General features: G+C 53.4%; 2 protein-coding genes across 3 annotated transcripts in view; both read right to left on the bottom strand.

The window, feature by feature from the left end:
* The window catches only part of DUSP8 (dual specificity phosphatase 8), a 41,235-nt gene extending 33,970 nt beyond the window's left edge, over positions 1-7,265 (bottom strand). Inside the window, exon 1 of the mRNA XM_027724125.2 lies at positions 7,193-7,265. The gene's annotated coding sequence lies outside the window, so the exon portion shown is untranslated. The remainder of the gene's footprint in view (positions 1-7,192) is intronic.
* An 8,872-nt stretch (positions 7,266-16,137) lies between these two features.
* Positions 16,138-27,341, bottom strand: IFITM10 (interferon induced transmembrane protein 10). Of its 2 annotated transcripts, none has more exons than XM_027724131.2 (3): positions 27,115-27,341; positions 25,662-26,076; positions 16,138-17,005 (listed from the first exon to the last, which is right to left on the bottom strand). In XM_027724131.2, the coding sequence occupies exons 1-3, from the start codon at positions 27,258-27,260 to the stop codon at positions 16,856-16,858; spliced, it is 711 nt and encodes a 236-aa protein (XP_027579932.1). In that variant the 5' UTR covers positions 27,261-27,341; the 3' UTR covers positions 16,138-16,855. The 2 variants fall into 2 exon arrangements, with proteins under 2 accessions (XP_027579932.1, XP_027579933.1); XM_027724132.2 differs by lacking the exon at positions 27,115-27,341 and adding an exon at positions 27,047-27,106.
* Between the last annotated feature and the right edge of the window lie 378 nt (positions 27,342-27,719).

Consider the following 27,719-nt stretch of genomic DNA (forward strand, 5'->3'; position numbering starts at 1 on the left):
AGCACCTAGCAAACACAGAGGCAGTCACTGCACCTGCCCAGTGCAGTGCCATTAGGCCCCCATATTTAAATGGCAAAAGGTTGTTGCCCTCTGTCAGCTTTCCCGCAGTTTCTGATGCTAACCAGTGCAAACTGAGATGCAGGTGCAGTTCCCAGCACGGGTTTCCAGTCAGCAGAAGCCAATATCCACAGTTATGCCACCCCATACCCACAAAACTCCGACTCTCCTTAGGAGATCCAGAATTCAACACAAATGCAAGGGGCTACACTGGTATCCCATGGGATGAGGCATTCCTCAGGGCAGTAAATACATTTTACAAGACTTTTCTGACCTGGTTCAAGGCTTTCTGAATTTCCTATATACACACAATAGCCAAATTGCTCACAGGTTTGGGATGAATTAGAATGTGTCAGCTCAGGATCCACCTCTTACCACAACCCCAAGGAGGAGGCACCAGCTCAGAGTTTCAGAGGATTACCTTTATCTAGAAAAAACACACAAGACAGGCAAAGCCCAAGCTGATGTTCCTGCCCCACTCTCTCCTTTTCCCTTGGGCGCTGTGATTCATTACCAGCTGGTTTTGTTCTGTTAATCCGAGGTGACACAGGGGTCAAACAAAGTGTTTTAAAGGTCTTCCTCTATCCTCACCACCCTGGACAGGCAGATCAGCACATGCCCATTGACCACGCTGAGCCATGGCTTGCTGGTCATATGCCACAGCTGTTTGTGTATGAAAGCCCACCACCTAGCCCCCTACAGCACTTTGTAACATGGGTCTTCTCTCTTAATCCATATTATCACTGCTATCGTGGGTGGCAAACTAGATGAACTCATTTGCTGGAGGAAACAACCAGCAATATTCCCCTCACGAGCTCCAGGCAGATGTCGAAGCATGATATATATGTATTTTAATCCCAGTTGCAAAAATCCCTCTCGAGATATATCATGACATCCACCCAGAGCTTAAGCATCCTCCAACTCATTGCTACACAGCAGGTCTCACTCAGCCCTGCTTCTGACCATGTAAGTGAAAGCACGAGTGATCACACCAAGTAAGCCTTGCCCCTTTAGCTGGTTGACCCCCAGCTAAGAGTAGGTCAGTCATCCTCACCTTCCCACCTGTCCTGCTGGACTCCAACAGAGCTCACTCTTATCTTTGTATCAGGTACTGCTGAATGAACCTTGCTCAGGTGCCAGACAAAGAGGCAGCCAAGCTCAAAGCAGAAGGGATTGCGAGGATGACACAGAATTAACAGGCATCAGCATTCAGCAAGCAAGCGGAGAACGCGGAGATCTATTTTTAATGGTACAATGAGAGCGCTTTACAAAAGGATGTGTCTGGGGAGATTCTGCCCAGTCAGAGATTTGCATTGGGGTTTTTTTGCAGTAGTCAGTGTGCAGGAGGCATTTTGTCTCTTCACCACCCCACATGGCAATTCAGAGGGCCCCGGCTCAGTTTTGGCTGGAGGCTCATTCCTTTGGGTCACCTTCCTGCCCTGCTGCATCCTTCTGACTTTCCACCAGAAGAGCTGAACCTGAGGTGAGCCACAGGTAAGGCGTAAAGGACAGCTCCTGGCTTGCTTGGCTTCTGGGTCTCAGCCCTGCTGAGCTAGTACAGCTGCCAGGGACATCTCTGCAAGGTCCACCGACAGCAGCAAAGCAGTTAACATGGTTTTTCATGGGCTAGCTCAAGTCAGCAGTGCTGGCACCCTCTCTGCACCAGCCCTCCACTCAACAGCTTCAAGTGCCAAGCAAGACTCAGGCTGTGTCTGTCCGCTCCCCAGGCAGGGCTGCCAGCCAAGGCAGATGAAGATGGCATGAATAACTCCACTCAAGCTACAGCTCAAGGAGGACCAGGCTGCCATCGCGAGCTTGAAAATGAGGGTTGTGAGAGGCAATGAAAAAACAATCAGATGATGTAGATACTTCTTGGCTGCTTCTTTTCAACAGTGCGCCCCAGAGATGGATGGGCCCTCTTTATCTGGAGCAAAGATCACCTGGTGTTACCCAGGAGGGTCTGGACTTCAACAGATATGTGATTTATGCAGGCACAGGTTTAACGTGTGGGAAGGTCTTGACGTACTTGATGCAAAAAACCTGCAATCACCTAACAGACTGAAATTTCTCTCAGAGCTTCTGCTGCATCAGCTGAATTACCATGTGTTAGCTTTAGACAGCAGCACTCCTCAAAGAACTAAATCCCCTATTAAAAAGACGAAAAAAGGCGAGATGAAAAGCCGGGGATGCGGGCACACCGCGCATCCAAATGCCGGATGAGTAATGTGGGTTGACAGAGACGAACCGGAAAGACGCACTGCATCATTAGCAGGGCTGGAGGAGGTGGAGAGGAGGATGCCAGGGTCATGCTGTCACTGGAATCTCCATACAGGATCAAAGCAGTGGTCCACCTCATTCACATCCCCTCACCATCATTTCCTAATAACAGGTATTCTACAAAAGCCTGTGAGAAGCAAGACAGTGGGTACTTATGGACTAGTCACGCAATAATGTAGGTGTAAAGGGATCTCAGTTCATCTGGTCCAACCCCTCTCTCCCTTAAAGGAGAAGTAACATCAACACCAGAACAGGTTGTCTTGCCCTTCTGGTCACCAAATGACTTGTTCCCAGTCATCAGTGGACTCAAAAATAATGCTCCCCATAACTCAGGATGCAGAAATGCTATATAGAGAGCCACTTCTGCAAATTGCTAGAGGACCCTGAAGGGCTCTGGAGAAATTCCTGAAGAATACAAGGTCTCTGCCCCAAGAGAGGGCTTAGTTTAAAAAACGTACAATGAAGGGAGACAAGTCATGAATGCACACCTCAGGAAACCATGATATAAACACAGAAACAATAGAGAAAAAGGCATAAGAGGAGTGGGAAGAAAAGAGGGAATCAAAGAAGGATTTCCAGCCCCAGATAGGTTGCTGGGATTCCCTTATTTTAAGTCAGTGCAAAATGCAACGCTTATTTCAGCTTGATGTAACACAGTCCCTGCATTTCTGTCCTGTTATTGCTCCCCATTTGCACCAAGATACTCTGTGTACTGGACCAGTTTCCAGAGAGCACCTCCAGGTTCTCCTCCAAACCCAGCCTGGGCTACCATTGCACCTATCTTTTGAAACACTGATCCTTACAAGGTACCATGCAAACAAGCACCACCTGTCACCTTGGGAAACTGGAAGTCCAGAGCAGCAAAATCAATGCTACAGAAGCTCTGGGCAAAGCAAAGGAAGAAACACCCTACACACCAAGCTAGATTACCCTGTCCAGCTGGGTCCAGAAAACCTTAGAGAAAGAGCCAAATAGCAGAGAGACAGAGCAAGTCATCCTACAGGAGCCATGGCAGTTTACAACATAGGCTGGGCAGGGCTCTCTGCCAGGCATGTCCACCCAACATGGCCCACCCTTACTCTTACTCTCCTTACTTAAAAGCGGAGATGGCTGAGAGCCAAAGGAGCTTCTTGGACAGCATGAAACCAAAGGCTTGGAGTAGAAGGTCTACAAACATCTCTTGGAAGAGGAAGAGGTAAGAAGACCCTGTTTTCCTTTTCGTGACCTCAAGGTAAAAGGGAGACAAGGTGACCAAGGCACCTGCCATGGCCAGAGCTTGGCATGTTCCCCCACGGTCTCAGCTGCTGGCCCACTTCGGGCAAAGCAACTCTCCCGTGGGCATGAGACACATGCCATGGTCTCCCCCCGCCATCAGGTGAGCAGGCAAACGCATCGCCAGGGTGCACTACACCACCCACTGTCCCTGAGGGAACCTGCACTACCACTAAACACACCGCAAACTGTCTGGCTTTGACGGCAGCCCCTCATGCCATTAGTGCAGAGCATCTTGGCACGGTCAGTTTTTACCCCCTCTCACATTCCCCTGTCTGTGTTATAATCCTGCACACAAAGTACACCCAGATCTCCTGAGTAAGCTTGAGAAAATCTTGAGCAGAGAGCTTGTTTAGCTTCTTATCTGATGAATGCTCCCAGGCCACTCACCTCCCTTCCCCAAGCCTGCCGTAATTACGTCAGGTGCCTCCTTCCCACTGGCATCAGGCGGGACAGGTGTATCTTCAGAGAAGAAATGCAAAGCTTGAAAAACAGGTTTTAAAACCCAGAGGGCATGGGGATGCAGAGGAGCATTGAAGCTTTCCCCACAGGATGACTGCATTGCCGCTCTGGCTGCAGGAGCTTCTCTGCATAGCAGCAAGGGAAAGAGTGCGGCGAGACCCAGGGGCTGCGCTTAGGGGAGTGTGAGCACCCGGGCATGCCTGCAACCATCTCCCCCCTTAACACTGCCACTGAACACATGGTGGAGGGGAGAAAGGCCCGCAAACTCTCCCAGCGCAACCTCTGGGAGAGAGCGGTCAGCATCCACAAGCTCCTATTTATCAGCTCCTTCTCTACTAGATTCGGTTTGCTGGAACTGTTTCAGTATGATGGCAGCGTCCTATGAGCCTGCACCATAAATCAAGGCTGCCAAGTGCTGGAGCACCTCCTTTTCCTCCTTCCATTCCTGACAGCGTTAACATGCTCTGCACCTGCCTGTGCCCAGGGCTTCGGGAGCCAAGCTGTGCACCAGAGAAACTAACCTCTGATCGCTAAGAACAGCCTTGCTTAAAGGCAAGGAAGCAAATCCAAAGAGGAAAACCAACTATAACACACCCCCTATTCCTTAAAGCAGCTGGTGCAGAGGTAAGGGGTAGTAGGGACGGAGTGGGGACTTGCTCATATTCATGCTAAGAGAAGTCATTTCAGAAATCCAGAGACACAATGGGTTTCCAGCCTTTGGGGAGGTTTTCTGGGGGAGGATAGGGCTGCACAGGAGAGAAGCTGGTTTTCTATCATGTCCCAAGATCCAATTTGGCAACATGGGACAGGCACCACTGCTTAGTCCTACCCAGCCCTCGAGGATGTTTTGGTAGTAATAGTGATGTTGCATTTAATATTAGGTGAATTTAAGCTCTCCAAAGGCAGGCTCCTCAGTGGCTTTCTCAGCGAGGTACCTGGCACCCAGCAAAAACACAGTCTGCAGACAAACATGGTGCAGTATTTGCAAGAATAAACTCCATGCAGTGCCCCAAGAGAACGCTCCTAAGGACTCTGGCCATTTTGCTCAGCTCTCCCAAACTTAGCTGAGGCTAAATTTCAAACAGCAATGCTAGATCCAGGTTTTCCTTCCCTACTTCTTACCTTGTGTCTAGGCAGGGACAACTGAAAGCCAAAGGAGGCAAATCTGTCGGGTTAAAAGACTTTGGTATGAGCTGCTGTCATCTCAGCTTGGAAACCTTCCAGCCTCAGGTTTGCACTTCTCAGTTGTGTTGCCAATGGGCTGAGGGCAGGAATTTCTGCCTACTGCCACTGCAAAGAGGCATTTGGGCATCCTTATGCTGCTTACACACCTGCCTGTCCACTCTGGTCCCAGCCATTCAGGTAGTCCTACACATCCAGGCTCTGCCACTGTGGCTGTGCCAGGAAAAACTGGGGACAAGACACCTGCAAGGTGCTTGCCGGCTCTATAAAATCCCAAATGCACTATGGCCAGAAGGGTTTTCTTGGGGCTACAGCTTATTTTGTTTTGGGAACTGTTACAAGCAAAACCAAATCAAGCGCAGGAATCCCCATCCAGACCCAAACCCCCAACAAACCTCTTCCGCAGAGAGAGACTTCCCGACATGGATGCCCTCCGACAGCATGAGCGCAGGGGCACACAGAGGCAAGGCCAAACCTATAAAGACCAATTCCCATGCACTGAGTCCTTCCAAAAACAAAGCTCTCCCACAGCCGCGTTTGGGCGCTTAGGCAGCCGTGCCCTGAGCCCTTCACCTTAGCGCAGGAGGATGAGACAATGCAAGCAAGCGTTAAACACCGCTCCACGGGCAAGCTGCTTTCAAGGTTATCATGGCTCCTGCACCAATAGGCACAATCCTCAGCACTACCTGTTCAGGCTTCTTGGATATCCCAACTGTTTCCTGGGGGAAGGGGGTCTACCTTATTACCCCAAATTAGAGGGAGATGGAACCTCCGGCAACAATTCCCAATGTGTTCGTCATCGCTAGCTGCTTGGGATAGGGATGGTCTCTTCCACATATGCTTATGCAGTGCCCAGCTCCCACCAGGGAGCTGTCGATAACTACCGCAATATGAAGGATAAACGCGTCCATGCCTAGAAAAATCCAAATATCCCTAACAGAACAGCACTGCACCGCGTTCTTCCTTCTAACGAAACCGCAAATTACTGACCTGTGCACAGAGCTCCCCCAATGCAAGCTGAAGCACTGACATCAGCTTTTGCTGTTGCTCAGGAATTTAATTCTGGGGGAGGAGAAAAGGGAGGGGGGAGCAGGAAGGAGAAGGAACTTATTTATCAATAAGGGAAATAACCAGGAATCTCTAAAAACAAACAACACTCAGCACATAAACCAACATTTATCACTATGTAATAATTGGGAGTGGGTGGGGGGTGATAAGTCGGTCCAGGCACATTAGGGGAGGTGGAAGGGATTATTTTAAACGGGCAGCTTAACTCATTAATCGCGAGCAGCGCCTTTGGAGCCGCAGCAGTGAAGTGTTGCATTAAAACCCCCGCTGCTGAACACATGCCGGCTTCGTTTAAACGCCAAGGACACAGGGCGACACTCCAACCTCTTTCATCATCAGAAAAACCACAGCGCTGTTAACACCGGCTCCTCAAACACCAGCCCTCAGCCCCGCCAGAAAACCCCTCCATCCGCGACCCCCGGCGCGGCAGGACAGCGGGTATTCCCCGGCGCTTCCCGAGCCCACTCCTCACCTGCACCACCGCCGCCCGGCAAGCGCGCACCGCGAAGGCAGGGTGGGATTTCCACCACCCCCCCGCTCCGAAAACAAGCGCAGCGCCCCCGATATGCGCGGCCGCGGATCGCCAGCTCCCCCCCTTCCCCACTCCCCGCGGTGGGGCTGCTCCCTCCCTAGCCCCAGCACTTCACACGCATCACTTTCCCTCGCACCGGAATAATTCCAGCCCCCCACTGCAAACGCGAAGCCCTGTATCTCGGCATACACACAGGCGCGTACATAGATCGGTACATGCTGTCCCACCGCCGCAGGGCGCGATGCCGGCTCCGCTCCGCACACGCGGGGAGCACCGCACCGCACCGCCCCCCCCCCGCGCTCCTCCCGCCCGCCCTTCACCCCAACCCCAGGGCGCACGGACCCGTCCGTCCCGCTCGGGCTCCCCGCGGGGAGGGGCCGCACTGACCCGGCGCGGCGGGCGCGGGGCCGCCCCGCTCCGCTCCGCGGCCGTTCCGCCGGCGCGGCCGCTGCCGGCGCCGCAGGGCCCGCATGCCCCGGCGGGCGGGGGGGGGGGCCGCTCCGCGCTGCTCCGCGCTGCTCCGCGCCGCTCCGCGCGCCGCCGGGAATGCGCCGGCGATGAGGTCATGCCTTGGGAGCGGGGGGGGGGGGGACCGGGGGGGAAAAGGGAAAAAAAAAATAAAAAAATAAGGGGGGGGAAGACAGCGTTGACGTCACCCGCAGCCAATCAGCGCGGGCGGCGCAGGGCAGGGTGACGTCAGCCCCGCGGGCGCGGAGCGGAGCGGAGGGTCTGGGAGACGGGATACCCCGCGTAGAGAGCGGCCTGGGCACCGTAGCGCTTTCTGGGGGTGACCCTCCTGGCCGCTGAGGTCCCCGGGGGATACCCCCAGAGCCGCGGCTGCTCCCGACAAAAGACGCACTGCCGTGTGTTTTTGGGTCATGGATGTTTCCCGGGCTGCCAGGCGCGGGTAAGGTTGAGCCAGGAGCTCTCCCGCAGATGGAGCCGCCCCTGTCGGCTGCCAGCACCTTGCCCGCGGCTCGCCCGCCCGCCGGCGCTGCGCACCCCAAATACGCGGTGCTGAGCGTGGGGCAGCGGCGGGCCGCCGGGGCGCCCCACGGGGCTCGCTCGCTCTGGAGCGCCCAAGCTGGGGAAGAACAGATGTAAAGGCAGCGCGGTCTCGGGGAACGGCATGGCAAAGAGTGACCCAAAAGCTGTGCGTTCAGGAGGAGCCTGACCCACAGGTCGGCTCCTGGATGGATGGAATGGGCTCACCCCCATCTCGCTGCGATTTCACCAAAGAGCTGGGCGCAACAGTCCTGGCTACACAGCAGGGGGTTTTCTCTGTCCTTGGCCCTGGCCTGGCAGCTCCAGTTTAGAGAGGGATTAGGATTTAGAAGCTTACGTTTTGCTGGTGCTTAGGAAATGAAGGGAACCTTCCTCCCTGCTGATACAGATGCCGGATGTTTTAAAATTAACTCTCATCTCTCCAGACGTGCGGCCGGCAGCTTGTTCAAGAAGAATGTCAAGCTCCCACAGTAACTGTTGGCAAAATCTTTCCCAGAAATGTCATTTCTCATAAAGCACCAGAGGTATAAAACCCTTGGATGCTAAAAAGTCTTACTCTCCCCATTGCATAAGCAATGTTGAGTTCATGCCCTTCTCCTACCTCAGGAAATCAGCTCACCCAAAGCTGTCAGCAGGGAAACTTTTACAAAACCAGAGCTACTCTAGCTAAATGCACGGATTTCAGCCCAGTTACCATAACTGATGGCAAGATACTGGGGTAGGATGGGCACTCACTTCTCTAGCAGCTCTGTAGCACTTGGTCCTGGTGGGAGCTGGACCATGCTTGACATGGCTGGAAGGAAGCCTTTCCTGCTGGTTTTCCTGCCCAACTCCCTCCTTGCAGCCATGCAAAACACCCTAGATGGGGAAAATCTGAGAAAGGTATCTCTTGCTTCAGCTTCAGACTGTTTCCTCCCCTGCCCAACACCCCTTTTCAAGGGTAAAATAGAAAAAAAGAAGGGGAAAGGAATGAGTGTGAAAATCCCAAAGCTTCGTTGTAAAAGCTGTTATCTAGGCAGAGAGCCATGAGCTCACAAAGCCTGCTAAAGGAAGAGGATTTAAACAGTTTCTTTCCAGATCCCAGTTAAAATCAATGTTTCCAACCCTAGACCTGGCATATCACTGCCAGATGAGCATCCCAGATCAGCTGTCAGGTAGATCGCTCCCTGGCACGGTGCAAGGGAGGAGTGTGGGAAAGGAGATAGGAGAAGGATTCAGGCTTGCAGTAGACAAGGGATGGGGAGATGGTGAGAAAGAGACAGAGGATGGAATGTCCTGAGGGACTGCCAGGCACCTGCCTTGGACTGTTCATTCCAACAACAGACCAAGCTGAGCTCCCTCTTGAGCCTTCATCCCTGGCAACCTCTCCTCAGCCACCCCATGGACCCCCTGCTGCATCCCTGAGTGATGAGAACACGGGAGATTTGACCCACACAAAATCCTTATTGCCAGCAAATAGGAGGAGCTGCTTCAGCGGGGCTGGGTACCAGAGGGACACCGATTCTCACGACCAGCGGGAGAGGCTCCAGCCCAGGAGCTTGCATCTCTCCCACGCCCACTGCTTCTGTGCGAGGCGCTGCAGCCAAGCGCCTGGTGGGGAGAAACCAAAACAAATGATTCACTGCCGTTAAACTGCTCCCGGGATCACAGGGACCAGGAGCAGGCGGTGGCTGAGGCTTGCAAAACCTCACCTGCCTCCCCAAAGCTGGGAGCTGACACTATTTAGATTCCAATCCCACTCAACCTGACATTCTGCCATTCAGGTGCGGACCCACTGCTACGTTGAAGTGGGCAGCCAGCCTGAGCGAGGACAGTGCTGTGAGCACACCTGGTCAGCTCTGGGTGGCTCAGCCATCCCTATTATCCCTATTTTCCCCAGGGGAAATTAAGCTGGGAGAGCCAGGGTAATGCTGTAATGGTCAGGCAAACAGAACAAAGCAGCCTCGTCTCTAAGCTCCATCTACCAGATGTGAATCTATTGTCTCAGCCCCAGGGCCATCACACCCCCCTCCCCGCCAACCATCATGAGCTGAGCAAAAATTATGCAGCAAGTTGCTTATTGCTAAAGGAAAGTGCTTAATTTCAGGTAAATCCCTTAAAAAATAATTCGCCCCACTCAGGTTTTTCCTCTTTCCCAGATTTCAGGTGCATCCAAAGATGGGTTGCTCCCATCTATGTGTTTCAGATGCAAGTTACACTTGTACACGTAGTGGTTCTTGCTAAAATGTTTTCCAGGCCTCCAAACTGCCATGGCAGGCCAAGTGCAGAAAAGCGCAGCAGATCCTCCTGTATCCTGCAGGGATTAAAATCAGAACCTGATCATGAAGGAAACTAAAACTAGGAAAAAGGAATCACTGCCAAACCAACTTTCTTATCCATCGAAAAGGAGAGATGTTTTGTCAACCTGCAATTTCTTTAAATGGGTGAATAGTCTTTTTTTAACCTATTCTGGTGTTCAGATGCAGTTCCTCAAAGCACCAGCTGAGCCAGGCTCCAGTCACCCTCCATCCAGCGGGGCTGACTGTGGCACAGGACACTGTTCCCCCCTTTAGGGGGCATCGGCACCTCAAAACTGTGCTGATAGCTGAGACCAGAGTCAACCTTTGGGCTGACATGGCTCTGCTTCTACCACATGTGGTTGGTTCTGCCATGTGAGTGCCTCTCACCTTCACTGCAGTGTTTCAGAGTGGGGCGCAACATGATGCTAGAGGAAGGGGCTCGCTAGGCTTTGTATTGTCCTGTTTTGTAAAGAAAGGTATTGGCTGGGGTGAACTCTCAATCCACCTTAGGAAGGGCATCGCTCCCCTCTTTCACACCTGCCCATGTTCTCCCCAGCTTTCTCCCTTCATGGCCAGGATGCAGCCCAGCACAGATCCCTAGTGGATCCCAGCATGCCACCTTCCTCCTGCCAAGCCCCAAATGGTGTCACTCAGTGAAGAAAGCTGACGTGCTTGAGCAGGCAGAAGGCACTTGCAGCATCACCAGGCAGGTGTGTTTCTCACACAGGGGCTTCCCTGGATCCATCTCCCGTTTCCCAGTAGAAGTGGCTCAGCACTGGCAGGGTGCTGAACTGCGCGTGCACCTCGCAAAAGCAGCCACGGCACAGTTAATCGCAGCAGTAGCAGGCTGGAGGGCTGCGTGCTGTGCCATTCAGCTCCGCGCATGCTGCAGAAACATTCATTCTGTGGCTCTCACTGCACCGCCAGGCGCTCCTGCCAGAGGGAAAAAGGAAAAATAACCCATCATACACTGAATAAATTCCCTCTGATTCCCTCCGCCCTGGACATGTTGCAGAAAAGCTGGGCTGTAGCGTGGAGATGTGCCAAATGTGGGGCAAGGTTGCTGAGTGCTGGCACAATGGGTCAAAGTCAGGGGATGGGAGGGGTGGAGGAGCAGGACCTTTGCACTGGCACGAATCTATCCTGACAGAGGAGCCCATGCTGGCAGCGTCAGCTGAGCTGCACGGAGGTGTTACAGTAACTGTGCTCAGGTGCAGGAAGTGTACCTGCTCCTTCGCCCCCAGTGCCGAAACGGCGTGCTGTGTTGGCACACACTTGGGTTTGCTCTAGGCAGTGATGGTAGGCGAGTGGCTTAGGTGTGCCTAGAAGCTGTCCAGGGTCATATTCACTTCTCCGGAGGCAGTGGGAGAGGGATAAGAGAGAGGACAGGGAAAGGGAATGAGGAGAGACACCAAATGGTTTTGTTTTAGTATATTCAAGTCTTAAAAAATAATCTCTGCCCAGTGCTCCCAGACAAGTGCTTTCTTCTCTATATGTGAATTGGGGATGAGAAAAACATTACCCTGGGCCAGCAGGCAGCACAGAGCTAGGCTCTGTGAATGGGTCTGTCAGGTCCAGACTCTTTTTCTCTACCCTTGTGCTGGTTTTTGTTAGGCTGCTCACCAGTTGCTAGGTTTTTTTTGTTTTGCTTCAATCATTTTCACTGATGAGAGCATCTGCTGCCATCTGTGCCTCCCCCTCCTCCCACCGGCAGGGCCGTGGTCTGCCTGCAGAGCCAGGCACTCCTCACTGTCCAACCTGCCGCGCGTATCTGGGGATGGAGAGGAGGGAAGGGGCAGCTCCATCAGCGCCCTGCTCTTCCCCTGTATCTGCCAACCATACCTGACTGCTGCAATTGCACCAGTCACAGGATGCCAACAGTGCCAAGGTCCCAGAACCTGGTGGCGCTAAGCAAGGCTGCAGTTCCTCCTCTGAGAAGATATCAAGCCATGAGACAGTGCTGGAGGGGAAAACAGAGATGAGAGGGCTTTGGTAAGGTCACCCAGTACAGCAGCACGTGGCTGGAAAGGGAGGTGAGAGCTGCTACTTGCTGGACATGTGACTCTGCCTCCCGGCCCATGAAATGCCTGGGCAGCAGGGCTATGATGCTACAGCTCAGTGTCAGCTTTTGCTGGTGGCTTACACACCATGCAGAAGAACAGGGGTTACCATTTGCATATCTCTCTCTCTGTTAATTTGGGTATCCAGGCTGAAGGCTGCTCTGGCCCTGACTCACCATGCTTTGCCTTCATGCCTGGCAGCTCACCCCTGATAAGGGAACTCGCAGATGCCAGGAGGTCCTTGCCTGAATTAGCTCTATCTCACCATGTTTATTACTGCCAGCCCATAGATAAAGGGGAGTTGTGGGGTCGCGTTTACCAACGAAACCCAAACCAGTTCTCCCCAGCCGGGATTCGAGGTGCTCTTGTCTGCAAACTGGTTCAGTGGCATTTGCGCAGGAGCGTCATCACTGAGCCGTGCGTGGCAGCCGGGGCAGAGGCGCGGGTGAGCTCTGAGCCTTGCGTAAGCGCCGCGGGCTTTGCTCACACGCGCTGCTTGGCCCCCAGCCACCTTCCCCTGCCAGCGTGGAGGGTGAATGTGTAACAGCGCCCGGGACCTCGCCTGACGCACGCGCCCCGGCTGGCACGAAGGGGCACATCCCTGCGGGAGGCTGGGGACCCGCTCCTGGCTGATTTTAGGGCGCAGGAGCCACCCTCACCCCACAGCTGCTCCTTGCACAAGCCAGCGCTTGCCCTGTGTAGGGACTCGCAACTCTCCGGGGGTGAGGCTTGGGGCGGGGAGTCCCCGAGGAGCGTGGATGGACCTCTGCTCCCTCCAAGGGGCGAGGGCCCGGAGCCTCCTGGCCCGCCCCGAGGCCGCGGAGATGGGCGGTGTGCTGCCGGCTGCGGTGGAGCGGTGTGAGGGGGCCCTCTGCCTGCCTCCCGCAGCAGGGCAGCTCCAGCTTGGCTGGGACGTCCCCCTCTCTGCCTCCGTGACCTCCTCCGAAGTGCTGGGCCTGCCATCAGGGTACCCGCGAAGCCATTTCATCGCCGGCCTGAACGAGCCCCGTCCCGCAGCATTTCCTCCCCAGGAAATGCTGGGTGCCCCTCACCAGACTCGGTGACCTTTCTCCAGTCTCATCCCAAACACTTTTCAGCTACCAGGGGCAAAAAACAGCGGTAGTGTTTTAGGCAGAACTGTACAATGTCACCTAAAGGGGAACAATGGCTCCCCTCCTTCCCCATATCTCCCCTCGAGCTAAAGAAAAAGCAAAAAGCAATCCTCATCAAGCTGTCAGGCTCAGTTTCCCGCAGGAATACAATCGAATCTCTATATGGCAACGTGACCGTCAGTTCTTCCCCATATGAAAAGATGCTTCTCAAGCTGCGTTCGGCTGTTCCGCTCTTCCACCCCCTCCTCTCAGTTTTCCTTCCCGCCGCTGAATGCAACAGAGGCTGCGGCTTCGCAGCCAAAAAAAGGTGCGATTTGGAGAGTGTGGTGCGACGTTGTGAGTGGCAGAAGTGAAAAGGCAGAGAAGCAACTCTTGAAAGCCTGCCTTCTGCTGCGGCGGGTGTCAGCCTTGGCAAAACCTGAACTTCCAGAATTTTCTTGCAAAATTAAAAAAAAGGAAAGCAATTAGAGGACCTGTCGGATTTGGCTGCTGCTTTTCTTTCCCTTGTTCCCTCAAAATGGAAAAAAAAAAGTTCTTTCTTTCACTTAACAGCACAGTTGGTGCAATCTGGGATGTACTTGCCTGACAGTATATGGGAACGCAGTTTTGCTGTCTCAGTTTGGGGTTCCGTGACACTGACAAGATGAAATGAATGCTGAATACCTTGATGCTGCTGCACTTGGAACACTCTTGCATGAATAAATTACTATTTTTTTTTTTCTGCTAAGCAAGCTTGGAAAAATTTATGTGTCCCTCTCATTTTCCCCATTTTGGGGGTGCTTTCCTCCTACTGTGAGTTTGGAGGAGTCCATTAAAATGAAGGGGGGGGACACTAAGAGAGAGGAAGGCAAAGTGCAGGGGCTTTGCTGCCCCCCAGCCCTGAGCTGCAGATGAAGCCGAGGTGAGGGCTGTGGTGGAGCTGAGCATCTGCCTAGGGTCAGTCATCCCTTCCTCCAGCCACAGGGTTACTGCATCCTTCTCTGCTGCTCTGTTCTTGTTTGAGGCAGGTCCAGGTGGACCTACAACCTGCAGCACAGTGATTTCACCTCCTACAACATGGCAACAAATAATAAATATGATGATTAATAGTATTAGCCCTCCCTCTCCATCCCTGATGGTTTATACATGCAAAATTGCTGCAGAGTCAGTTCAATATTCCCCCTGGTTCATTAAACCAGCATCCATATTCTCACAGATAAGGTGGTCCATCAGGGGAAGGGATGATAGTAGCTCATTTGTCACACTTGTTAAATGTAGAAAAGGCTGGCTTTGGGTCACTTCCAGTTTTGTATCAGCTCTGCCTTAATCTGAGCAGCCTCGTGCCTGCATGCCAAGCAGGGCAGCTCTCTCCTGTGTAGCACGGGAGATGGGAACAGTGGTGTTGTCCCCACAAGGTTTCATAGAGTTGGGTGAGGGTCTCTGAGTGCAAAAGCATTTGCAACATGGCTCCAGCGAGTCCCAGCTCATAGAAAGGAACACACTCCTTATTCCAAGAGGTGGGAGGCACATTGGTTCCACAGTGTTCTAAGCCTTTGGCTTTGAGCCCCTGGCACTGCGTGCATGGTCGCCCTGCCTGAGTTATCCCCCAGGCTGCAATATGAGTAATTTTGTCTGTACCCTCTTTGGAGGCATTGCCATCATGGCAGGACACCTCCTTACTCTGCCTGAGACAAGGACTGGATATAGCCTCTAGGTATGCCAGGATGGAAATGCTGATGGCTATGACTGCTCAGGTCTTGCTTCAGGGAAGGGAGCGAGAAGCATGCAAGAGAGGTTGGGAAGAGTCTTGACCTCTGGATGAATGATCATAGAGCAGTTCATGGCTGAGATACTTCCAGGGCAACATGTACTTTGTTGCAAAACAGCCCCTTGATCTGCTCTGGTGTGGAAATACCCTCCAGCGAGTGTGGAGCAGGCAGGACTGCAGGTCTTTCTGCTCATAAGTCCTCCCATAAATGAAGGCCAGGCTGGGATTAAGGTGGGGAGACCTGAGAGGGAAGGAGGTGACACCTCATGAGGCTTTCAGGGAAGCATCCTCATGTCTGCCCCCACACCTTGCTATGGCACATCCTCACTGAGCACAGCCCAGAGACAGCCTGATTTAACCATGCACTCAGCAGATGATGAAGTGTCCCATGACAGCCTGTCTACTCTGCCTCTCTCTTTCTTCATCTTCGCTTTCCTGGTGGGTGCAAAGGTGGGTGGCGTTGCCTTTTCCCAGTTCCATGGCAGTGACTGGTGCCCCTTGGCATGAGGTCATCTTGCAGCTGGAAAAAGATGAGGCAGCTGTGGCATATGAGATGACTTGAAGGATCAGAGGGGCTGAAAAGCTGTATTTTAGTCCTGGTCTAGCCATTTATTTGTGGTGTTTTCAAATCAGGGCATGTTGATTTGCAGCCCCACAGGCAGCCTCCGGCAGCTATCAGAAAGGGCTCTGAGCTCCTGCCTCGTTCAGTGGCAAATGCACTTCATCTCTGAATCTGGCTCTTGGTAATGACCCTGGGAAGTGCTGCAGTAGCAGCATGTTCAGACTGTGGCGATTTATTTCTATCTTCAACGTTGGTCCAAGCAGGAGAGGGGCAACCTGCCCACTTGGCTGCCTTTGTCTGCTTGCCATTGATCTTCCACCACAGGAGTCACTAAGGTGTCTGCTCTCAAATCTGGATCTGCACTCTCCTTCATGGCTGCATGTGGCCCTGACCTGCAGCAGCATCCCTCGCTCCTGCTTTAAATCTCTCCCAAGCAGCTGCTGGTGACATTAGCATTTTCTCTTGCCAGCCCATAGAGACCACGAGCCCAGCCCTCGTAAGGAAGGAATTAACCCATCAGCATCACATATCAGAGGTATCTCTTTATTGACTGTTCACAGAAATACAGTAGCACTCCACTTAGGTGAATTCTCCAGGAGGTGCCCTCCTTCTCAGCACTGCTGGGAGATCCCAAGGAGAAACCTGCCCTTTAACACTTTGGGGCTTCTCTAGAGGCTTTGGAGCTTCCCAGCATGAATTTCCTAACACCCTCAGCTCTCCAGGGTTGGGAGTTGTTTGAACCAGTGGATGAAATTCAAGAGAATAAAAGGAAAAGAAATCCCCTTAAGCTGGGGGATGGTGGGGAGGTCTGAACACACCTGATATGTTATGAGACAGCCCTGCCTTGGTCCCCATCCATCACTGCATGTGTCTCCAGCTTCACAGGATTCCCCTGCTCACAGAGCTCAGCTGTCTGCCACTAGATGTCTGTCGCTCGGGGCTTTCCACACTCTTTTCACACAGCTTGTTGGCCATAAAATAAATATTTCTTGGTCTGTTTTTGTCCCTGTACATGTGCAAGAGTGAAACCCTTTCCTATAGCAGTTCACGTACCATTTTGGGGCAGGAAGGGTATGCTCAGTTGATAAACTAATATAACTTTTATTTACGTACTTTTTTTTCTTTCTTTTTTGCAATCAAGGTGTAGTGGGTTTTTTTGTGTGTCCTTGTTACAAGAAACAACTGCAGACACTTCTGGCATAGAGGCATTTTGGCGGCGGCCGCTGCTGTTGGCCTCACTCTAGTAGTCAGTGAGAGGGTATCGCAGGAAGATGAAGATAAGGATGATACAGAAGGTGGCAAGGGCTGAGCTGGTGATGTTAAAAAGCCGGGCTGTCTTGGCATCTTCAACTGCTCCATTTAAGTCATTGAGGAGTTTCTTATCCCGGACCTGAGACAAAAAATAATTAAATAAAGTAATTGTATTATGTATGAAAGATATAACTTGTTGGCTAAATGCAAACCCAGTGCACCTGTACATGGTTATATGTACAGCAGGTGAGGGCTGGGCTGTGCCTCTTTGTATTTGAATACTTGGGGTGCCATAAAACACCCTGTGGTGAGGTTTGCACTCTGCCTCTGCTATGGATTGAGCTTGTGAAGCCAAGTACTCTGGGCTGGAAATTTCTGGGAGCGGAGAAGACCTGGAAGAGTGACCCATTGCTGTTACCAAGCAGGCAAACCAGGTCCCTGTGGTCCCCAGAGTGCGTCAGTATAATTTTGAGCCTGAGGGTGCACAGGGGAACTGAGATGCCGTTGTGCATCCCAGGCACACTGGCACTAAAGCACAGTGCCTGCTGTGCTGTAACCCCCTGGCCCTGCGGCACCAGGCTTTGGCTCACCCAACCCACAAGTGAGGAGACTGGCTGTTGTTCCAGTGGGCATCCCTGTGCCTCCATCTGCACTGAGGGGCTGAGCAGGTGAAGCCTGGCACGGCATCCTACTGCAGCTTCAGGGTTGCGCACGAGCCTCCAGCATATTAAGTAGTCCTGGGTTAATGAGTTCCTTTCCTTTTGCAGGTCTTATGCGGCTTGTGTAGCGTCTCTATTCTGACAGCACAGTCTGCTCCCTTCAATATCCTGCAGGCTGGGACTTTCATGGGCTTGCCTTGGGACAGCTCTGCAGTGCATGGCAATGATTGCGCAGGTCCATGTCAGTGGCCTGTCCCCACCTCCTCCAGGCTGCCAGACAGTGCATGGCACTGCCAGGCAGTGATGCCACTGGCAGACAGCGACGGCATTACCAGGCAGCAGATGACACTGCCGGGCAGCAGATGGCACTGCAAGGCAGCAGATGGCACTGCCAGGTAGTGATGGCATTACCAGGCAGCACATGGCACGGCCAGGCAGCAGAAGGCATAGCCAGGCAGTGCATGGCACTATATGGCAACGATGGCATTGCAAGGCAGCAGAAGGCATAGCCAGGCAGTGCATGGCACTATATGGCAACGATGGCATTGCAAGGCAGCAGATGGCACAGCCAGGCAGCAATGCCACTAGCAGGCAGGGATGGCACTAAGAGGCAGTGGATGGCACAGCCAGGCAGCTGATGGCACTGTCCACCAGTAGCAGCTCTGCAGTTTGATCCCAGCAGATGAGGCGCCAGGCTCCATCCCTTCCTAGCAGGGATGTGTCCCTGTCCCCAAGCTGCCCCCTCAGCCAGCACTCAGCAGACTCAGGCAGCTGGAGCCACGAGGATGAAAGAACCAGGAGACTTGACCCCTCATCCCTTTTCCATATCCAAGCCCAGGGTCTGGCAGGGCCTGCCCCACTGCTCGCTCTTGGGTGGGGGCTGTGTGCCCTTCACAGCCTGTCTTGCTCCCGGCAGTGAAAGCCCTGCTGGGCGCTGCCAGTTGGACACTAGATGTTGGTGGCAAGATGCAAAAACCAGCACCAGAGTCATACCAAGGAATATTAAAAGGCTTTTATCGACCAGGAGCTTTCTGAAAAGACTCTGTGATGGATTCAGACCACGTCTTACAGACTTTTTCTCTCTTCTTCCTGCAGTGCTTACGCATGGGACTGTCCTGAAAGCCTTCTGCAAGCTGCTGGATATAGGAAAGGGCTGCTGAACCCCTCATTCCCCTGGAATGATGCTGGTTCACGAGGCCTCCAAAACCACCTCTCAGACCCTCAAGAAATGTTCCTCTCTTCTGTCGCACCAGTGAGGACCTCTCTGCAAAGGTAACTCCTGATCTTCATTAATCCCGGACTGTGGGCAGGGAGGCTGCTGTTGGCACGAGGCCCACAGGACGTGGTGCTGGCAGGCACATGGGCAAGAATGAGAGCTCTGTTTTCATTCTCATATTAAATCTTATGGTACCATGCCCTCGGCCTCTGATGTGCCCCACTCCTGGGAGCCTGCAGCTGGAGCTGGTGCCAGCCACCCATCTTTTCACTGCTGAGTGCTCAGCTTAGCATCCTTCTGGGATCAAAAGAGGGGACAGTCACAAAACTGCATGTGGCTCTGTGGCATGCTCTGCTGGAGCTCTCAGCAGTGGAGATGATCTCTGGGAAGGCAGCAAGCCGGCAGCATGGGAGCCCACATGCCTTTTTGTGTCAGCTGAATGTCCGGGATGACTCACATCTGAAATTATTCAGTAAGTTTAGCATCCTCCCAGAATCGCCTGGACTCAGCAGCGCCAGGCATCTGGCACCTTCTCATCCACTGGTGAGAAGCAAGAGGTCCTTGCAACCAGAGCCCCAGGGGTGCTGGATTCAGGCCAGAAATCCTGCCTGCTGCTCCCATCAGACTCTTTGAAGCTCTCACGCGCTTCCTTCTTCCCAGCGATGGGGCTGCCTCAGGCAAAACCTACATGGAGCAAATGCCTTTTGCCCCTTCCTCCGCTGTAACCCAGCCACTGCTGGGAGAATTTGCTCTCTGCCGCAGGTGAGGCAGTGTTTGCCATCAGCGTTTACCAGGCAGACAGAGGTTTCTCCAGCAGACCGGCATGGCCGGCACACCGAGCTCTGCAACCCTCCTGTAACCAAGCCGTTTTAGCTTTGTGGGGCCGGTTCTTCTTGGCCCCAGGAGCTCTCTCCTACTCCTTGTCTCATGTTCCCCCTGTCCCTGGGGTGCCCTGCCACCCTAATTTCCATTCCCAGCCCTCTCCCAGTGCTCCAAGCAGCCTCTCCCAGTAGTGTCTCCCCCCTCCCACCAGCTCACACTTGGGACCAGTGCTTTAACAACACACTTCAGCAGCACCTCTTCTTGACTTTCCTGTGGCTCTCCCTTTGGCCCTGCTCCAGTCTTGCTGCTGCTGCTAAGCGTCTGTAGTGAGGGGTGCCTGGGGCTGCCCTCTCCCCCATGCCACCATTTCCTCACAGTTCCTTTTTTTGTCCCTTCCAACTCTTCTCTTTTTGGTTTTTTGGCCCAAACAATGGTAGGATGGCTGCCTTTGACTCCTACCTAAGGGCACCCAATGGCCTCCTCTCTCTGCACCTCTAGATGGTTCCATCTACCCACTCCTACCAACACGGAGTTCCGCCTGCATTCCCCATCTCCAGCAGCCCCCTGCTCTTTCCCTTCCCTACCTCTACCCTGGGTGTTCTCCGGCTGTTCTGGCCTTAGCTGTCTGGAATCCCCATCCTCACTGAGTCCTTGGTCCCCTTCCCCTCCTCCATTAGTACTTTCCTGTGCACCTACAGCTTCAATGGTCTCCCTCATGCAAATCATCCACGATTGTCCATTATAATTTATATTGCAGCAGAGCCTGAACTGCCAGACAAGTGCAAGGGCCCCTGTGGCACACAAGTGCAATGAAAAGGAGTTTCTCCTTACAAACCACTCACAGCTTCAGCCTCCCACATCTCTCCAGGGCAGCATCATCTCCTTTTGCATGGCCTTGCACCCTCAGGTGCTTCCAGATGTCTCCCTTTAAAGTCCTGCTGTGGTAACTGAGCTGGGCTATGGAGGAGCTCTCCCGGAGAGCAGACAAGTGTTTCAGCTCCTTCCCTGCTTTGTCCTTAAGGAGATGCTAGTGTCTTTATCATAGCCTAGCCTCAGCTTTTCCTGTTTTCATGCTCCTGTGGCCACCATCATCATAATGTGCTGACAGTTGGTGCACGAGCTTCTGGGAGCCCTGGAAGCTGCTTCCTTCCATAGCCAATGAGATGAGGCATGGTCAGGGACAGGTCCTCAAGGTCACAGACTGAACCCTCATCCCAGACCCAGGTTGTGTGTTTCCTTAGTCACAGACTCTTATCATCACTTTAACCTCATCTTGCCTAAAATTAGATGGGGATTTTTGGCCCTGCTTTGCACTGAGATGACTGGTGTGTGAGGATAATTACTTCTGCTGACTATGGGGTTTCCCTGGGCACCCCAAAGCTCTGTGTGGTGGCCTCTTTGGAGATCCCACCCTGGACAAGGCAGGGCTCACCTCTGATACAGGTTGACAAGTTATACAGTTTCTTTCTTCTTCCATGCCTGTCCTCACATGAAACAAATACAGCCTTTGTGCTGTAATGTGCAAACCTTTCTCCTCTCCTCTCCCATGGGCAAAAGGTGGTGATGGCCTTTCCATTCATCCATGGTTGACTGTCACCTCCCTGCTGCTCACCTTGTCCTCCAGCATCTCCATTTTACCACGTCCTCCCATACCTCCAGCATGCCAGTGCCCGAGGGTTCTTTCTCTCCTTCCCTGATCACCATCCTCTGCCCTTTCTTCCCTTGGGGTTTTGCCTTCTGCTTCCTCTCCAAGTGCTGCTCTTGGTTGCTACATACCCTTCCCCAGCAGTCACCTCCCTTCTCTCTGCCCTGGGGCTTGGACCCTCTCATTTTTAGGAGCAGGAAACTTGCTGCTCTAGTAAAAAGTGCTGCCTCAGCTTGCAGAAGAAGACCAATGGTTTGTTGATAACGAGTCTAATGAGGCTGTATTTAAGGCAGCCTGGCAGTCCACAGCTTGTTGTCAGTAAACCCATTTCTATGCAGAGCTCTGTGTCCCTACACATAAGGAGCTCTGGAGGGGATCCTTGGATTTATTTGCTCTGTGAATTGCTCAAGAGCTCTCCAGCCCACATACCTCCACCACACCGGCACTGGCATCACGGGACTGTCACCCCAGCATTTCACCCACCTCCATAAACTCCTGCTCCTCCCGAAAAGCAGGCTGAGAGGCTGCCTGAGAGGTTGGGTGCGGCAGCTTCTCTGCTTCTCAGGGTTAATAAATAGCTAGGGATTTGTGCTGGTCTGCTTCCACTCGAAACAGGAAAGATCAACAAGTGGCAAGAGGGGAAGGCAAACAGTTGTGCCAAGAGCTGTGTGCTAAGGGCTGGGCAGAAAGCCGGCAAGAGAGCTCGACATATTTTGGTGACCTCAAGGGACAGGAAAATTCTGCAAGCAACATTGTGGGCTGCTGGTGGGGCTTAAAAAGCCAGCAGGGCTTCTTGGCATCTTCATCTCTATACAGCCACAGAGAAGCATCTGTACCACAGCTCATCTCAGACCCCAGCTCCTCTGATCTACCGTCTCATGGCATAATGGGTACTGAGAAGGACTTGGCTCACCCCAGCAGTCTCCAGAGACAGACCTTCTAATGACTGAAGTGAGATCTCCTGCCACCAGGCACTGATGCATCATTCATTACTGCTTGGAGCTGGGAAGGAGGGAGGGAGGGAGGGAGCTGCTGAATATCAGGCCATGACATTTGCTTCTGATCAAAACTGACTGAATCCAAAGTGTTGCTGTTGGAGTGATCATCACATCTGTGCTGAGCTGGGGTTAAGGTTACTTTAGGGTTTCTAACTTCCCTGGTCCTGCTGTTGATCTCTTCTTCCCTACCCCCCCACCCCCCCCACACACAGTTAGATGTGAGTGCCTTGCTTGCACTCTGTGAGGCTGACCTTGAGAAGCCTAAGGTGCTAGAAATGACTCCTGGAGGGATACCTGAGTTGGTGTGACACCATTACAGCCCAGCAAGCTGTGGCTGCTGAGGATCTGGCCTGCTATTAGTGTAAATGAAGATGAGGCAGGCAGTCACACTCTTGTTCAGAGTGCTTGGCTGGGATGTCTGTCACACAGAGGACTTGGCTTGGATGTCACAGTCTCTGCCCTCACCTGACTTCATGTGTTTCTTTCTTCATAAATTCTTTGGTGCTGGGGTAGTGGTTTTTGGCATTTTTTAGTAAATGGTCATCACCATGAAGTAGCATTTTCCTGCAGAAAGAAATCTAGAAGGCTGTAGTTCTCATGCAAAAGGCCAGGCAGACATGCCTGCTTTCCCACATGTGGCTGAAACCAATAAAATAGGGCATGGGGAAGGAGATAGCTTTACAGTAATATTCAAGTGTACCAAGCATATATCTGGCTTCCAGTGTGGGCATTATGCTGCTGAAACCAGTGGAAATACTAGGGTGTGCTCAGATATATACTGAAACATCTCATGGACTTGGGATACAAAGTATGTACTGCTTTATTAACAGTATGAATCTGTCAAAAGCAGATGACCTTCATGACAGGGAACTGAAAATGCTATTTCTGATAATGCAAACAAGAATTCCTGAGGTTGCTAGATGTTTCAGTTATTTAAAGGAAATCTAAAAAGTGTAGCCCAGGAACCGCTTAATGGCATCAGTGCACTGATGGTCCTTCAGCCAGGAAACCTTTGCTCCACTGGCTGAGGGCTCTGCTGGGCTCAGGAAGAGGAAGGTGCCACTCCACTCTTCTCACTCCTGCAGCACATTAGTCAGTCTCTTCAGAGCACAGACATCCTAGAAAGGGTGGGACTTAAGTATCTACTGCTCAATTGTCCTTACATTTAATTGCAGAAGAACAAGAGAAGTCTGTTTAAAGGGACATCTGTCCTTAGGGCATTTTTTGCTCCTACTTTCTCTGAACTTCCTGGGAGAAACATTATTGACGGTAAAAGAGATGAAAACATGCTTCAGGAGAAATAACCCTGACATCCAGCCAGGCTAAGATGTTGTGAAGGTCTCTGCAGTAGCTGTGAGTGAGTATTCTGCCTTTCTGAACATCAGTCTTCCCCACATCAGACCTGCTACTGCCCCAGCATCCTTGTTGCCTCTTATCACCCATCCCCATTGCCTCTCATTGCCCATCCCAACAGCAGCTCGTGAGAGCACTCAGCATCCCTTCAGTCACTTGCTCGCTCTGTCCTCTGCCTCTGAGGAACATTTTGTTTCTATTTTCCCCTTGCCACACAGTCACAGCCACTGGGGATCTCCAAGATCAGAGCAGAGTTATTTCTACCCGGTCAGCATTACCTCTTTTTGGGTACCGTGGTTACACCTGACCAGCTACTGCCCCCTCAGTCCAAAAGCCAAGGCTCGTTTTTGACAGCCATCTTCTATTTTCCTTTCCCTAATTTGGAGCAAATTTGCCTTTTCACCTTCCTTCACTACTGCTTTTTTTTTTCATGATGGAGTTTCTGTCCTCTAGATCTTTGCAGACAGATGCTGGGCCCACACCTCTGCTCTGTTGCAGGCCTCGGGTTACTTCTGGGCTTTGACCTTCCTTCTACCCCATGTCAGGGATAGTGAAGGGTCCAGCCTCTAAAAACTTTACAGGTGGCAGACCCTGCTTTGTCCTGTCTCCTGGGGAAGGGTCAGCCTTGACCTCGAGCTCTCCTGCCCCACTGCTGCAGCGGCAAGGGACCACATCTACTCAGATGCTCATTTGTAGCCTCTTCTACGTGAAAGATGTCCATCATTAAAGGCAAATACGGATGAGAAAAGGCTTAAAAAATAAGGAGGAAATGAGTTTCTGCCCTTGCTAGCTAAAGGAGAGGGAAGTGTTAAGGGACTCCCTCCACCTGCTTGTGTTAGGCTGCTACTGACTGGATTTGCCCTTTGGTCAATCCTGCTTTTGGTGATGCTTCACCCTGGCATGATTCAGGCTATTAAATGCCTCACCCAGGCAGCAGTGATGCCTCCTGCATGGGCAGTGGATGGGTGCTCATCTCCCATTTTGGGCAAGGGGAAACTGAGGCAGACACCATAGTGCCGGTGCTGAGTGAGCCCAGGACACAGGTCCCCAAGCCTTTCTGATGGAGACCCTGACAAGGTTGGGAGCAGCCTCCTTGCAGTGCTGGGTGCTCGCAGTCCAGCTCAGGGGAGCTGGATGGGGTTAATTGATCTGCTTCTGTGACGAAGCCTGTCTGTGCCTGGCCTTCCTCTAAATGCTGCCTGCCAAAACAAATCAGCTAGCTTCTCTCCAGGCCACCCAGCCGCCCCGGGCTCTCTGCACATCCATTCAGTTAGTTTTGCATCTGGCAGGCAGGGAAGGGGAGGGCAGCCCAAACCCCTCACTCCTGGCAGCTGCCAAGGGGCTGCCTGTTTGCCGGGCACCATCCCTGCCGAGTTGCTCTCCCCTGCAGCTACCAGGAATAATAACCTGGTCCCATTCCCATCATGGGCTGTGCTCCACGCCATCACGCTCTCCAACAACACGGCTCTGTATTCCCCCGGCCCCAATGCTGTGGGAAGCCCCCTGCACTCTCTTCTGCCTCCTCATTCCCATGATGCTGGCAGGTCGTCAGGGCTCACTCTGGGATTTACAGGGCTTGGGGTGGGGAAAGCTGGCCAGCAGCTCCGGTGTTTTAATTAGGGAGAGGGCAAGAAAGAAACAGGCAGGATTGCCCTGGACCTTGTCAGCTGCTTCCCCCCTGCAACTTGCCAGGCAATGGCTGATCCTGATCAGCTGCTTCTTACTGCTTCTGCCTGACCATCCAGTGCTGCTGGGTCCTATCCTGATGATCTCTAACAGACAGGATCCCGAAGAAATGACCTAGTGCCACTGTGTCTGTGGGTGCAGCACAAGCCAAGCCAGCCCTGTGTTGCCTGCCTGTCACGCTGCCGCTGTGGTACAGAGGAGCCTCTGAGGGTACTTGGAGCAAGTCAAAGCGCCTCTTACCCACCTGAAGTAACATCCCAGGCTCCAAAACACACCTCGGCTCTTCCCATCCCCGTCCCCATTGGCTGCAACCTCTCATTTGGGTAGCAAAGATGTGTTTCACATCAGGCGCAACCCCCAAACGCTTCCCCCCTCTCCGGTCACCCCGTACCCCATGCCTTGTGCTCAGTACTCACTTTCAATGAATAGGCCAAGGCGATGAAGCCAAGGCAGCAGAAGTTGAGGTATACAAAGTTGAAGATGGACCAGAGATAGTAGTCGTTCACCTCGGTGGTGTCAGGGTAGATTTCGATGACGGTGGTAGGGTTGGTCATCGTCTTCTTCTCCACCGAGTGCTTGCACGGGACTGCCGGCCGCAGGCTGTCCCCTTTGCAGCTCTTGCTCTCCATGAGATAAACGGCAGAAGAAGGAGACAGGACGGGCGAAGCTTGCCGGAGAGCTGGGGGCTTGGCAATGCAGGCGAAGCAGCCCTGTGGGGGACCCTGGGGGGGTCTCGGGGTCCAGGCCACCCCCTCAAAGGGGCATGGCGGGCCCAGCGGGGGGTCCTGTGTCCTCTCCGTGGTGGCTGCCGCGGCGTCACCGCGCTCTGCCCTGGCAAAGCGAAAGCACCCCCGTGAAAAATGGGGGTGAGGGGATGGAAAGGCCAGGTGAGGGGGAGGGAGAAGAAAAAGGGGGGAAGGAGCAGAAAAGGATAGACGTGGGGGGAAGGCAGGAGAGAGAGAGGGACCGGGAGACAGAGGAGAGAGCGGGGAGAGGAGTGAGGGAGTGGGCAGAGGAGAGAGGGAGGAGAGTAGGGCAGGCAGGAGGGGGAGGAGGGAGCACCGCTACACCCGGGGACCACGACGCCGCCGCCTCGGCGCGGAGCTGCCGCCGGCCCCGGCCCCGCGGCGAGGGCAGAGGCGCGGGCAGCGGCAGGACCATCCCTCCCTCTCTTCCAGGTCCTCCCCCCTCCGCTGCCCGCTGTCCTGCGTGACCCGAGCCCGAGTCACCAGTAGGGAAATATTTTTTTAATTTTTTTTTTTTTTTTTTTTTTTTTTAGAAAAAGGAGACAAATAAAAGCAGAAAGAAACACTTGGGAGGCGCCGGGGGGCTGCGGGGGAGTTGCCAGCCCGACTGCGCTGCAGCCACCCGCAGCCCTCCCTGCTCGCCTGTCTGTCTGTCGGTCTGACTGTCGGGGCCTTCTCCTCTCTGTCCCATGCCAGGATGGGAGCGGGTGGCTCGGCTGCGGGCGGAACGGGTCTCCCGGTGCGGCAGAGCAACCCGCCCCTCCGCCCTCCCTCCGTTTCTCCTGGGGAAAGTGGGTATTTTGGGGGGGATTTTTTTTTTCCCTGAGTCCTAGTCTCTGCGGGATTCCAGATAGGGTTGCATTTCCCGGTTCCTTCTACCTGCCAGCAGGTTCCGCCCCCCCATCCCCTACCTCCCCCCCCCCCCCTTTTTTTTTTGAGAATATTGTGGCCGGAGAGGAGGAGGGGAAGAGGAGATCTAGACAGAGGATGGGGAAAGGGATATTGGAGGAGGTTCCCCTCCACCCTAGCTTTGCAAATAGGAGAAACTAGTCCACCTCTCACTGCCCGTCCGTCCGTCCATCCGTCTCCTCCGAAGGCATCAGGAGGAGCGAGGGATACTCACAAGGAGGGATGCGGGGAGTCGCTGCATATCCGGCTCAGCACTGCCTCCGGCTCGGCTTCCTCGGCGGTGGAGTTGCGGGAGGAGGAGAGGGCGGGGGGGGGCACCCATGGACTAGGGGCGGGCAGGGGGCGGAGGGGGGCACCCATGGGCTAGCGATGGGCAGAGAGGGAGTTAGGGAATGGGAAGGTCAACCTGCAGCCCCCTCCCTCCCCCCGAACATGCTTCACGCAGGAGAGCTCCTCCGCGTCTCAGCCCTTCTCCTCGTGTCCCCCCCACTGGGACGTCACCTCCTGCTTGGAGCATCCTGGTAGCGCCCCGCTGGAGAGGGGCATCTCCTGGGCCTCGGTCGAGCGGCTTCCCCGAGCATCAGAAGGGGATGGTCGGCCCGATTCTACCCAGCATCACCCACAGAAACCTTTGCAGAGGGGACTCGCTGCAGCCTTGTTTGCGGGTTCACTTCCACGAACCTGGGTGAAAAACTAAAGCAAGTGTGGCAGGAGTGCGTGGGGACAACTGGAATTAACAAGGGGAGGTGGTGGCGATGCAATGCTGTGGGGAAAGAAGGGCTCTGGTCATGGGAAGACGAATGGAAAGGGAATAAAACC

This window comes from Pipra filicauda, unplaced genomic scaffold (assembly GCF_003945595.2).
Source record: "Pipra filicauda isolate LSUMZ 115617 unplaced genomic scaffold, ASM394559v2 scaffold222_size1277272_pilon, whole genome shotgun sequence".
Taxonomy (NCBI): Eukaryota; Metazoa; Chordata; class Aves; order Passeriformes; family Pipridae; genus Pipra; species Pipra filicauda.

Coding starts and splice junctions, on each gene's coding strand:
- IFITM10 (XM_027724131.2), bottom strand. CDS start 27,260: ATGGGTGCCCCCCTCCGCCCCCTGCCCGCCCCTAGTCCATGGGTGCCC. Junction 26,077..27,114: donor GACTCCCCGCATCCCTCCTT/GTGAGTATCCCT, acceptor TCGCTTTGCCAG/GGCAGAGCGCGGTGACGCCG. Junction 17,006..25,661: donor CCTTGGCCTATTCATTGAAA/GTGAGTACTGAG, acceptor TTTTTGTCTCAG/GTCCGGGATAAGAAACTCCT.